This window comes from Triturus cristatus, chromosome 5_1 (genome assembly GCF_964204655.1).
Source record: "Triturus cristatus chromosome 5_1, aTriCri1.1, whole genome shotgun sequence".
NCBI classification, from domain to species: Eukaryota; Metazoa; Chordata; class Amphibia; order Caudata; family Salamandridae; genus Triturus; species Triturus cristatus.
Window position 1 is genome coordinate 404,367,572 of NC_140587.1, and position 14,462 is coordinate 404,382,033.

Below are 14,462 nucleotides of genomic sequence, written 5' to 3' on the forward strand. Positions count from 1 at the left end.
CATCATCATCACTCAGCAAGACCGGAGTATCATTCAGCATCACCTTAGCATAGTCTCTGCACCAATCACCACCACCACCACCACTACCACCTCCGCACCACCTCAGCCTGCTCTCGGAATCTGGCATCAGTTGATTCTCCCCTAGCGTCTGGCCGCTGCTAGTGTTATAATAAAGGTACTAGTTCCCAACCTTCACCCTCCGATTGTTTATGCCCCCTGAAAAAAAAGCTTTAACAAACAACCATTGGAATAGGCAGAAACAGTTGCCAGGATTGCAAGAACAAAAGAAAACTGAGGAAATGTTTTATTGTAAATACTTTTTTTAATATTGTCGTTCAGTTGTACATAATGCCTTCTTGGTCATATATAAGGTAACAAAAATGCTTCTGACACTTTTTTATTAAAATTTTTCAGCATGCTGCACAGCAGCCACACTTCTCTACAGCACAGCTTAAAGACATTGGCAAAGTCAATAGCTCTGGCTAAACACTTATAAGGTCCCCAAGGCGAGACCTATTGGCTACGCCAATGCTTGTTTTTCTATCAAGTACTTTTCCTATTGACTTAAACATATATTGTTCGAGGCTAACACAGCTTATAGCTCCACTGCACACGCACACCCCATGACAGGTAAACTTGAACGGCTTGTATTTTCTTGGACCTTGGCACAAAATTACTTTGTCCAGAAGAACATTCCTGTAAATCGTCTAAGTGTACCAATGCAGTGAATGTTTCTCACATAGGATAACATAACTGTGTTTGAGGCTCATGCCTCGAATCCGACAGCTGTGATTTTCTATTGTTTCAGTAAAAATCTATAGCGTCTACTTACCTGATTCCGATGATCTTTGTATCTAAAATTATGTAAAATCCGTTACTTTTCTGACTTTGTCTTGAATTTCTTCTTGAGAGTGTCTTATTTATTGACACTGTGTGTACAGTAAATGCTTAACACTACTCTCTGATGAGACTAAACTGCTATCCACGCTACCACAAGGAGTGCATTTGCGATTATTAATTTAAAACCGCTAAGACAATAAGGGTAGTCTGGACTTTGTAAATAGTGAACCACATTTTCGTGCACTACATAAAAAGCCAGCTTCCTACAATCTCATCATTGGTCTACTTGATTACTGTGTGTAGCACTGTGCAGCATGTGATGCTTGCATGTGCATGCTGTTGTATGTTTGTCTGTACATAACATGGAGACCTCCTGTGGGTTCCATATTGAAAGCCCAATGTCTGCAAAGGCTAATTGAAGGTGAGGACTACATCCCCAGATGGGACATGTGGATTGCTGACATTCCTGAGGGCTGGAGTTGAAAAACACACTGAAGGAAGGGGACCAGAGCATCACAGGAAGTTTTACTGGTAAAAGAGGCCTGGGCTCATTGTAAGGTGAGATGGTCTAATAAGGTTTATGTAGGACCAGATAATCATAGAGGGGAAGGCTTCGATCTCTGAACCTTAGTGAGACATATTTCAGTGGAGGATGACAGCCAGGTGTGATCCTCGGTTACTCCCTTAGCCTGTGTTGTGGATGAGTCAGAATTGCAGGCTCTGCTGCTGTTGCAGGCTGTCCCTTTGACAAAAGACAGGATAGAGGAGATTGCAGTTCAAAGGAGTCAACACCCACAGCACGAATTTCATGGGACAAGACACTTTAACATGTGTGTCTGGAAAAGGACTATAAAAGTGAGAGGCAAGAGTTTCACAAGCTGTTCATTAGCATAGACAAGATCTCCATGATTTTCAGATGTTTCAACCAGGACTAGGACCAAGATCTGCTGGTCTTCCAGCTATGTGAAGGGCCATCATTCAGGAAGCCAACAAAAAACTTGCCCTGTGCCTGGAGCACTAGCCTTGTGCATGTCTGCTTAGGCCAGTACGTCCCCTGAGGAGGATAAAAAAGCCTAACGGGGATCTTGGTGTCTTGGTGAGTGGAGCTTGGTGGGTGAAATACAAGGCATCCGTACCAGTTGGGACAGTTTTTACAAAAAGAGAGCAGTCTGCCCTCTTGCGCAAGTCTAACTTTAGTCGAGGCAACAGTACAATTTTGAGCTGTTGCCCAGTGAAGCGACATCATTGGGGCAGTCTCCCTTACCTGTGACTCACTGTATTCCTAGAGGGAATCACTAGGACTGATGGAGTAGTCCCCCATGGAAGTAAAACAGTTGGAGGTCATCGCCCTGTACATCTGCCTTTGTTGGAGCTGGGGTGCGTGACCCCATATGCCAAGAGTGACACAAGGACCGTTGGGACATTCACATGTATCGGATGAGTCCCATCAACAATCAAATGGACTTGAGCAAAAGCCACTTTGCATCATCGCTGCATCTCCGTCACCTTACCTCCACAAGCATTGAAGGAGAACGTGTTGCCAACTGCCTCAGTGCTCCTGTCCCAATGACCGCTGGAAGGCGTGGTGTAACTCTCTTATCACCATAGTGTAGGGAGACTGCTCCTGAACACTTCTGGTAGTGGTTGGGTAAGACTGGAGCTGGAACTTGCCTGAACTCTGTGTATTAGCGCCCTAGCAAGCTGAATTTTCAGGGCCAAAGTGAGACTTGGTTGCGCATTGCTAGTGTAGGCAGCACCTGTTCGGTCACCTTGAGTAAACCGCTAGGAACAGGTTTGTTAGCTTGGTGGAGGGAGAGGAGGAACTCTAGGACACTGCCTAGTAAAGAGCTAGAGCTTTTCCCCCCAAAATACTGTAGTGTTATTTAGTGTGCCATAGTCTATGCTGCTTGTGTAATAAATGCTTCTTTTCTTACCTCAAGTATTTAGTGAACTGTACAATCAGTTTATTGGGGGGGGGGGTCACTGTATTTTGAGTCTTGAGCCTTTCCTTACCTTGCACCTACCTACTCCTGAGAAGACCTGGACTGTTGAACCTATGGTACCACGGAGTCAAGTGCTGATGGGGGCCCAGCTGTTCAGGATCTGTTGTAGGTTGGGCCCCGGGACAGCAGTAGTAAATTTCTCAACCCCCATGTTTAGACTCTGTAGCCCCTGACTGTCCCGTGGGCCTCTGAAATGGGTCGTGACATGCAGAACCTGCGATTAGATACAATATCCACTCGAAAGAGCTTTACCTAAGGTAAGTAAATTGCTCTATAGGGAAGTCACTAATGTTTTGCCTTTACTGCTCTCCACCTTCATCTACTAATGTTAATTCTCGTTCAAGAGATCTCCATTGATGTTTGTGAGTTCTGAATTGTCCCTCCATTATGGGATTCTAGAGCAATTTTTGTAAGAATATTTAAATGTAGCAATTTCTTTTGCTTTGATCAAACAAAGAATGAGTAGCAGACTCATATGTACTTTATTGGAAGGAGATGCCCAGTGTGGATATAAATTGCTCCGCAAAGAATAGGATTTGCATTGAAAGCTGCATTTGTGTAATCAAGATTACAGGTCAGTAATCAGAATACAGAGGATGATTTTCAGTGTACTGTACAATTCTGATTTGCAATAAGTTGATGATTTTGAAATATAGTTAGTATGTTAATATTTATTTGTAGGAATCACCTATTATTCTGAGGGATGGAAATGGCACAATCTATCCCATGGCAAAAGATTGTATGGGTGGAATAAGAGATCCTGATTGGCTTGATCTACCTCCAATAAGCAGCCTTGGTATGGGTGTTCATTCTTTATCAAATCTTCCTGCCAATTCGACCATCAAAAAGAAAGCAGCTATAATCATCATGGCTGTAGAGGTATGTTGCAGAGCAAGACAATTAACATTAAATACTTTTTAAGACAGACCATTTGTTGAGACTGCTTGACATTTCATTATTTGTGTTGCCTGTTTGCAGACAATTTTAATATTCCATAATGTTAAATGTTGACCAAGAAGTGTGAACAATATTGGCGGCGTAATAATTGTCTCTTAAGTAGTATTTCCTTATTAAAATCGGTTTTAAATTTTGCACCATTCAGATAGGTCACGCGGGCCAAAATTTGGAATTTAGTGGAAGTTTGTGTTTGTGGCATGTATAGCTGTAGATAAACATGCTGTGTATCCTCCTGCCATCATGTGTTGGGCTCAGGTATGTGCAAATTGTCTTTCTTCAAAAAAGTCTTACGAGTCACATGATCCTTATCTCCAACCATGATTAGTGATGCACATGTGCGTCAGCTCCATTGTTAGATTTTCTCTCTGCCGTTGGGTTCAGCCGCCTTCCTTCGAGCTCCGGTTTGACGCAGCGTGGTGATCTTGCCATGCCTGTTCAGTTCTCTCTACCTGGGTGGTTAAAGAAACTGTGTATCGAATGCCAGTTCCTAGCTTTTTGAGTCTTTCCTTTGCTTTTGCAGTTGACCACTTCCAGGCCTCCTTCCTCTCCTCCGCACCAGAGAAAGCGCCTGTAATGGAAAGGACTCCATTCCACTTCTGCCTGAAGTGTTGAGCGAAGTACCCCAGGACAGACCTAAATCAGGTTTGCAACCTTTGTCTGCCCACAGACCATCAGGAAGGCTCTTGTTCGGTGTACCTTGCCTTCTGAAATCAAAAGACTCTTCAATACTGTTGCCTTGTGCCTGCATCCAGGGCGCAGCAACGTTCAGGGGACACTCTGGACCTGTTCGGGAAAAAGTGACTGAGGCCGAGGAGCAGGCAGAGGTTTCCTGTGCAGAAATCTAACTATCAGAGCTGAAAGAGGACTTGGCCTTCGACGTTGATGAGCCTTCACCCGCTCAGCGTCCTTTTACGAAAACGGCTGCTGTAATTAGTGATATTCCCTGCCCTCTTCACTACATCAACTCCCAGTGTCCCCGCTGCTACTAGTGGACCCTTCACCAGAGTCTACTCTGGGTTCCCCTGTTTCAGGGTTTACGTAGTGATCTCCCTATGATGCACCTTGAGACCCTCAACCCCACAATGACCCAGGGGACGTTTATGCTGTGGACCTCCTGCGTGACACAGATATGGACCTATATCCAGCAAACCCGTCCCCTCCGGACGATACTACTTTGTAAAATGAATGCTACAGAGATGCACAAAAAGCCTGAGGAAAATGACTTTTCCCCTGGTGTAGGAAGCTGGCTCTTTATATACGATACCAAAATGAGGTATAGTGTGCCCAGAGTCCAGTGGAACCCCAAAGGTAGGGAGAGGTAAAAGTAGATAGCACCTTACCTTTCTCGGAGGGTAGTGTTAAGCATTTGTTGTACACTCTCAATCAGCAAATGAATTCACACACTCGAGGACTGAATTTCAGACCAATTATTTTTGTATAAAAATATTCTTTATTTTCTAGAACCAAGCAAGCCTGGCACAGGTAAGTGATAAGTACTTTGCAGTCAATATACAGTTGTAATACAGTTTTGATTTGTAATAGTAAATGCACTTTGTTTTGACTTACAGTATGGTTTCAGAGAAATGCAATACTCTGTAAATACAGTACATAGACTTGAATGGACTTTGCAGTAAAATTACAGGTAAGTAAGTTTTTTTCTTACTCATAGTATAGCTGGATACTACTCTAGGACATTTCCTGCAAACAGGTAAGTAAAATCGTTTTTGTTAGTGCAATTTTAAAGAATTTCTTTAGGTTATCAAAATCCACACTTTCCAAGAAAAACAGTCTGTTTTCCTATGGAGGAAAATAGTGTTCAGTTTTGAGGTAAGTATTGGTAGTGGTAATTGAGGTTATGGGGGTAGACTCGGGGTTCCTCCAGGGTCAAGGATGCACTCTAGTTACACCGTCAGCGGCACTAGGATGGCCTGATGCAGAGGGCTGAGGCCCAATATTATCCAATGGGGGATAGGGGTCCTCCGGTTGGTGGCTGCTGACAAGCAGGGTACTTGGTTGTGGGAGCAAAGCTCCTGGACATTAGGTCAGGGCAAATGGGGAAACAAAATAGCACCAAAGGTGCACCCTCAGCGGCACTAGGGCAGCCGGGTGCAGGGTGCTGTTCCGAAGTCGGGCGGCCTGTTTTCAATAGGGAACCTCCGGTTTGCAAAGGCACTGCATGCTTTGGGACGAAGGTCTTCTGGGTGCGACCAGCACTCCAAGAGGTAAGTTGGGAAGTTAGGAGTTGGTTAGGCACCGTCGGTTTGGGCACACAAGGTCGTGGGGCGTCGTGTGCAGGGGTGCCTTTTGGGGTCGAATCTTCTTACCAGCTCCTGGTCCCGGTCGTGAAGACCTTCTGAATTTAGGCTTGAGGCAGGTCAGGGGTCGCCGGATCTCAGGTCAGGATCGCCGGGGGGGACCTCCTCGTGGTGTTTGTCCACTCAAGCTGGGGCCGTGGACGGCAGGTGCCGAGTGGTGTGGATTCGCAGTTTCTGGCCGGGAACGGGTTGCAGATGAACAAATCCGGTGTTCACCGGAGACGGTCTTTGGAGTTGAAGGCAGGCAGGTCCTTTGGGTTTTTTGAGGTTGCTGGCTGCAGGACACACCGGGATTTTGCAGGAGCAGGTTCGAGGCGGAGACAGGCCGGTAGGGCTGGGGCCAAGTCAGTGTGCGTCTTCCTCTTGTTAACTGCTACACGGCTGTTTGGTCCTTCTTCTTGTAGTTTCTTCTTGTCTGAGGAAGCAAGGTTCAGGGGTGCCCCTAAATACTAGATTTAGGGACGTTAAAGGTAGGTAAAAGGCAGGGACCAATGGTTCCCTTCCCTGGGGTGGGTACAACCCCTATTATACCACCCTCCAGTGGGAGGGGGGCATGAGCCTGTCCCTGGTTGGCTTAGTCCCCCCCCCCCCCCCCCCATCTGCAAGATGGCTGGAACTGGAAGTTGTGCTTCACCTCGCCTCCCCCTCCTGAGGGGTGGAGTTGGCAGAGGTGGGCACACCTCTCTTCCTCACTTGTTGTTCCTGGAGGTTCTCCAGCCCAAAGGAAAAATAAGCCCCCAAGCGTTACCAGTTACTGCTTCCCAGCAGGTAAACACACGTTTCATTAAGGAAAATCTATGGCAATTTCTAATAACACGGATAACAAGTGAGTCGGGAAGGATTACTGAGAAGGCTACTAATTGTAATATTCAGTCAGTGCGAAAAGCAATTTTTTAAAAACACCATACAACACAGTCTGAAAACGAAATTGCTAAGGAGTGAGCTAGCTTCAGCGCGGTACAATAAAAACAATGTGTGCAAGTATGCTCGATTTTTAAGTGATTTATCACTGTCTTCTTTGCGGCCGTGCTTAAGAAGCCCCCGTGAATGCGCCTCTAGAGCGCTAACCGGAGGTTGAGGCCCCAAACTTGCTTCTGGCGCTCACCGGAAGTTAGGAAAATTAAGCCCCCAAGCGTTACCAGTTACTGCTTCCAAGCAGGTAAACGCGTGTTTCAGTAAGGAAAATCTATGGCAATTTCTAATAACATGGATAACAAGTGTGTCGGGAAGGATTACTGAGAAGGCTACCAATTCTAATATTCAGTCAGTGCAAAAAGCATTTTTTAAAAACACCATATAACAGTCTAAAAACGATTAAATTGCTAAGAAGCGAGCTAGCATCAGCGCGGTACAATAAAAACAATGTGTGCAAGTATGCTCGATTTGTAAGTGTTGGGCCCGGATGTTTGCACTTTGTTGTTGTATTGGAATAAGTCTTTGGAAGTCAATAGATAGGCGACTCCTCCTCTGGACAATAGTGCGCATGGGCATCGACTCTATCTTCAGATTGTATTTTCCTCCACAGTATAACATTGACACGTTTCCTGAAAAATATTTTACAGTGTGGAGTTTTGAAACCTAAAGAAATTCTTTAACCCCTTCAGCGCGGCGCGGATTACCGCGCTGTGCTGAAGGTTCCGTGCGTGGGCGGGGCCATGACGGAGCGGTTCCGTCATGCGCACAGCGCGACCGACGCGCATGACGGAACCGCTCAGTCATACGCATCAAAGGGGTTAAAATTGTACGATTTAACAAAAACGCTTTACTCACCTGTTGACAGGAAATGTCCCAGTGCTGCATCCAGGCATACTGCGCTAAGTAAGAAAAGTAATCCAAAAGTAATTTACCTGCTATTTTACTGAAAATCCCATTCAAGTCTATGTACTGTATTTACAAGTGATTGCATTGAAACAATACTAAAATAATGTTTTTTATACAAAAACAATTGGTCTGAAGTTCAGTGTTCGAGTGTGTGAATTCATTTGCTGACTAATTGTGTACAACTAATGCTTAACACTGTCCTCTGATACTGTCTTACTGCTCGACCACACTACCACAAATAGAGAGTAAGGTTCTATCTAATTTTACCTCTCCCTACCTTTGGGGTTTCACTGGACTCTGTGCACACTATACCTCACTTTGGTATAGTATATACAGAGCCAGCATCCCACAGGATAATCTCTGGACTCTGGGCACAGTATAACCACCTAGTAGCATACCATATACAGGGCCAGCATCTCGCACACAGTCTAGGGTTTACCACAGTGCAGTCAAGGCCCACCTCCAGTCCCTGCATGTGTAACTCTTTCTTGGCTGCACAGCCTGCTCTTGTGTAGGGAAAAGATACCCCAACCCAGCAAGAGTCCAAGCATTCCAAATGCTGCTCCCTCTTTTTCAGCCAGACCACCAGGTAACTTTCAGACAGGTCATGCGCCGCCTTTGCTTGGAGTCTTGCATTGCTATCGTCCCACATGCCTATCTATCTATCTGGATTCACTATGCTGTGCATTATTCCGCCATCTTGTGGTTGGGTCCTTAATCGTAGTATTTTCTGTCTGTCTTTTTATTTTTCATCTCCCAGGTGGGCGGCGACGTCCCACCATTTGGTGTCCTTCGTGACGGCGCGCTTCCTGTGGAAACTCCCACCTTTGGTCGCTATCTTTAGATTCTTTTTTCCGCAGTTGGGTCTGGATCATTACCGAACAGTTCCGGAGTTTTGGAAGAGGAATCGAGCAAAATCGACGAAGAAACAAGATTTCAACTACACCGGACTACAGGTCAGGTATCCGGAGCGACGAGGGAGACTTTTTAACGAAAAAAACCTCGACGGAGAATCTACTTGCAGGAGGCTCCCTGAGCACGGGAATGGACAAAACACCATTCCAATTACCACCACAAGTACGCCCAGAAGGATCAGCATCCAGTCTGCAACCTCTGCCTGTCGCTCGACCACAGAAGCGAAGACTGCAACGCCTGCTCGGCTGTTATACCCAAGACCCTTAAAGTAAGGGAGAGGCAGAGAAGGGCGAACCACAACATGCAGGGGCCACACCCAACTCTACAAGACTTGGGCCTCTCCAGTGGAGAAGAGGACAACATTGCTGAAGGACCGGAGGACTGCACGGTCGTCGAGGTCCATAAGAAGACGTTGAAGGAGGTAAGGGAGTCGTCTACCCCTAAACATCCAAGCGACACTCGAAAGAGTGAAGCAAAAGCCCCGTGCGACACTCGTAGAGGTGAAGTTAAGTCCTCGAAAGGAGCTCTGCCGCCGAAAGCAACAGCCTCCTGGGACAGTCAACCGAGCGGATCCTTCGAAAAGGACTCCCAAATCGGCGAAAACCCTCAGACGTAGAAGGTTGCCCTCGAGAAGGACACCTCGGCGCCGAGGAAAGAAGGGCAGACATTGTTGTCAACTGCCTCGAAGAGAACATGCCGCCAAGATGGAGAGGAAGAAGAGGAGGCTCGAGGCCGAAATGGTGAGCATCCTACAGCGGAAAAAGGACTTCGACGAGAAGATTAGCTAATACACCATCCCGCCGAAACCCGCGGTCGAAGTCGAAAGGGACAACGAAGACGCGGAACCGTCGAAAATGCCAGAACCAGTAGAGGAACTCGGAGAAGACGACTACTATTTCGAGGGAGAAGACGATGAAGATCTGCAATCATACCGGGACTCTACGTCCACGGAGGCACAAGACGTGGAATGGCAAGATCTCAACGCAGAATCGCCAGAAGAAGGCGTAGGCACTTACCCTTCGAGGCCCTCACCTCCAGACGACATAGGGATCTATAACATGGTCGTACAGAAGGCTGCACAGACTTATGGAGTGAAAATGGAGGAAGAGAAGCCCAAGGCATGTTTCCTGCTGGAAACTCTACTGCCTCAACAGACTAGGAGCCAATTCCTGCTCGTGCTCCCTAGTGTGCTGGACCAGGGAAGAGAGGCCTTTAAGTATGCAATGCTGTTACACCTAGACCTGAGAAGTACAAACATTCTTCAAAGGACCCTGCATACATCCAAGGGTCCGGGCCAGCAAACTCCATAAGTGCAGCAACGGCTAGGAAGAGGGCTAATGTTCCCACAAATGCTGGACCACCTCCAGACAAGGAGAGTAGGAGGATGGATCTCACAAGGAGAAAGGTGGTGAGAAAAGCGGCAATACATTGGCGCATCGCAAATTCCAATGCCCTGATCAACAGGCACGCATACCAACACTGAGATGAAGTGGGGCAGCTCCTAAAGCATCTACCAGACCAGTACCAACAAAGGGCAGCTCACCTGGTAGAAGAAGGAAAGAACATGGCAAACAGAAGCCTGAAATCGGCATTAGATGCTGCAGAAACATCGAGCAGGCTAATGATGATAGGAGTGACTGAGAGCAGACACGCATGGCTCAGAATTTCGGGATTCAAGCGAGGTACAAAGTAACATCTTAAATACACCCTTTAATGGAGAGCAACTGTTCGGCACACCAGTGGACAACAAGTTGACGCAGGTCAAGAAGGCCAACAAAACCGCAAGGTCCATGGGAGCGTTGCAGTTCAGACGAATGAGAAGTGGCACAACCAGAAGGCCGGGTGGTAGAGGAGGCAACGTGCCTAGCACATCGCGCCAAACGTCCCAGCAAGGCTACAAGGTAACAACTAAGGCCAGCAGCAGCAGAACTGGCAGTACCAGCCTCGGGGACAGTCCTTTCGAGAGCGCGGGAACAGAAGAGTACAAACAAGAAGAGGAGGCCAGCAGCCCTCCACCAAGTGACTCAACCATGGAACAGGCCCCCACCCTAGCAACATCTCATGGTGGGCGGAAAGACATAAGGAAGAACTGCAGCCGAATGTTCCATGACAAGCAGTACCTCGAACACTCAACACCGGTAGGGGGAAGAATAAGAGACTTCATCCAGGAATGGAGGATGGTCACATCGGACAAATGGATACTTAACATCATACAATACGGATACTGAATAGAGTTCGAAAAACAGCCTCCGAACAGAAAACCAAGAAGCAAGGCACACTCCGCAAAGGAGCTCTTGCAGCTAGAGGCGCTGGAACTGCTCAGCAAGGAGGCAATAGAGGGAATACCAAAAAACCAAAGGAACAAAGGGGTTTACTCAACTTACTTCCTGGTGCCAAAGGTGGACGAAACACTAAGACCTATCCTAGAGCTACGGTTCCTGAACAAATTCATAAGAACTCAAAGGTTCAAGATGACTTCCCTCCAAGAGGTAATACCAAAAATACAACAAGGGGACTTCATGGCTACTATAGATTTAAAGGACGCATACTTACACATCCCCATCAAGCACAAACACGTGCCTGTTAAGGTTTGTGATCAACCAAAGCCACTACCAGTTCACAGTACTGGCACTCGGCCTGAAATCTGCACCAAGGGTGTTTACAAAATGCCTAGCAGCTGTCGCACCACACCAACGAAGGCAAGGAATACATGTATACCCCTATCTTGACTACTGGCTCGTAAAGGCAAGTTCGTACAGCCAATGCAAACTACACATCCAGCAGGTCATACTAACACTGACAAGACTGGGTTTCTCGATCCCTTTGGAGAAATAGTCAACAGAACCAGAACAAATTAAGATATTCTTAGGGGCAAAGATCGACACCATACAGGCCAAAGTGTTCCCCAGCAGGAAGAGAACATTGGTGATACTGAAGGAAACACGTCATTACCGCAAGGGGCAAGTTCTGACAGTGAAGACAGCGAGCAAGCTCATAGGAATGATGGCGTCATGCATCCACCTAGTCCCAAATATCCGACTACACATGAGACCATTCCAGGAATGGATCTACCAGCAATAGTCACAGGCCACAGGGAGTTAGGAAGATCTTGTGGTTGTCACACAGGCAGTGAATCGGGAAATAGCATGGTGGAAAAAGGAAAACATATCACAGGGGGAAGCCATTCACACAACCAGCTCCAACAGTGACCATCACAACGGACGCCTCCCAGCTGGGGTGGGGTGCACACATGAACAAGCTTAAGGTGAGGGGTCTATGGTCACAGCAAGGTGCGGTCAGACACATCAATTACCTGTAGCTAAAAACTGTGTTCCAAGCCTTAAAAACCTTTCAGAAAGAGCTCTACGGCAACAGGGTGTTGGTCCAAACAGACAACACAACCACCATGTTCTACATCAACAAACAAGGAGGTACATAATCTGTGGCTAGCACAGGAAATATGGGGATGGGCCATCCCACTAAAAACAGACCTACTAGCAATACATCCACCGGGGAAGTACAATGTGGAAGCAGACCGACTCAGCAGGATGACGTCTGCATCACACGAATGGGAGCTCAACCAGCAGGATATAGAGAAGCTTTTCCAGAAATGGGATACTCCACAAATAGACCTATTTCCAACACACCAGAATGCAAAATGCCAACACTTTGCATCTAGACAACCAGATAATCGGTCCCAAGGGAATGTACTATGGATAAGTTGGTGAAAGACATTTGCATACGCTTTTCCCCCCCGATACCACTGATACACATGGTACTCAGCAAATGCAGAATCAGCAACATGACACTAATACTGATAGCACCTCAGTGGGCCAGGCAATCCTGGTTCTCACAGATAGTGGAAATGGCACAAGAACTAGCACACAAGAAGGGACCTGTTAAAAGTGCATAACGGAATGGTGCTTCACCCAGAACCAGATGGTCTCAGCATAGCAGCATGGCTCCTGAAGACCTAGAATTTGCACACCTAAAACTACCAGCAAGTACTATGGCAGAACTCAGGGAGGCAAGGAGGCCTACCACGAGAAAGTGCTAAATAGCAAAATGGAAAAGGTTCTCCCAATGGTGCATCAAGCAGAAACTACAACGAAAGGTCACAAGGGAATCAACAGTACTAAGGTACTTAACGCACCTGCTACAAAGCGGACTAAGCTACACATCCCTGAGGATGCACTTGGCTGCGGTAGTGGCCTACACAAGAGGAGAAACGGGGAAAAGTTTCTTCACCTCTCAAGTGGTAAAGAGATTCTTGGAAGGCCAGTCACCAAGAATACCATTGCACGATGGATTGCGCAGACAATCCAGCTCTGCCACAAGCAGACAGGACAACAGTTAGAAGGAACAGCTCAAGCTCACTCAACAAGGAAGAAAGGAGCAACAATTGTGTTTCTAGCTAACACACCTATCCAAGGCATTTGCCAAGTGGCAACATGGTCTTCAGTGCATACGTTTACTAAGCACTACTGTGTGGATATCCAGATGAACAAAGAAGGGCAAGTGGGACAGAAGGTCTTACAACACATATTCAGTAACCAGTGCTCATCTTGCTCCCAGCCACCACAATAAGGACAAACCGCTACAAAGTATATGAACTGTATAGTGAATCCAGAAAGATTCACGCTGCAAAAAGTATAGTTTCTTACCTGTCTGTGTAGCTTTGCAGCTTGAAGACTTTCTAGATTCACTAGCGAACCCACCCTCCTCCGCCAGAAAGATGAGACAGGAGGAAAGGGATTTAAAAGGAACAAGACTTTAGAAAGTAACAGGGAAAACCAGATTAACACAAGACAAGAAAAAGAATCCGAAGATGGCGACCAAAGGTGGGATCTTCCGCAGGAAGCATGCCGATGTCATGAAAGAAACCAAATGGTGGGACGTCACCGCCCACCTGGACCACGAAAAAAAAAAGAGAAAATACTACGATTCCGGACCCAACCACAAGATGACGAAATAATGCACAGCATAGCGAATCCAGAAAGTCTTCAAGCTGCAAAACTACACCGACAGGTAAGAAACTATACGTTACACATGTGCTTGTTGCAAGAGTGCCTAGTGGCACAATGGTCTCTATCGGAGGATCAGTGGGAGGATCTATTGTTGATCTGGAGTTGTAATCATTGCCCTCTGCAGTGGTGGAATGCTAACAATCTCTTGCTGGGATGGTCCTTCCTGGACCCTGTTACTCAAATGACCATTTCAACGGATGCTGCACTTACTGGTTGGGGAGTGCATGTCCAGGAGCTGACTGTACAAGGGCTGTGGATGTCATCCACAATAGGACCTCCTGTGAGAAAGTGACTCTGTATATACTGTTCCGTAATAGGTACAGGGTGTACAGAGTCCACAGACCCCAAGGGTTTAACAGAGGTTAAAGTTAGATATAACCTTACTCTCCAAAGTGGTAGCCTGGTGGAGCAGTAAGGCAGTATCAGAGGACGGTGTAAAGCATTTGTTGTACACACTCAGTCATCAAATAGTTCCACACACTCAATAACTGAACTCTAGGCCAATGGTTTGTATATAAAAATATATGCTTGTTTTATTTTAGAACCAACAATTGGAATTAAAATATACTTTCTCAACAGGAGAT

The 14,462-nt window shown here is 46.5% G+C and overlaps 1 protein-coding gene across 15 annotated transcripts in view; it reads left to right on the plus strand.

Annotated features, from left to right (window-relative positions):
- Nucleotides 1-14,462, plus strand: part of UBR5 (ubiquitin protein ligase E3 component n-recognin 5) — a 2,036,132-nt gene that overhangs the window by 660,886 nt on the left and 1,360,784 nt on the right. For all 15 annotated transcript variants that reach the window (XM_085605144.1, XM_085605147.1, XM_085605145.1 and 12 more), the window contains one exon: nt 3,525-3,722. In XM_085605144.1, the coding sequence (XP_085461270.1) occupies nt 3,525-3,722 (198 nt within the window). The remainder of the gene's footprint in view (nt 1-3,524; nt 3,723-14,462) is intronic.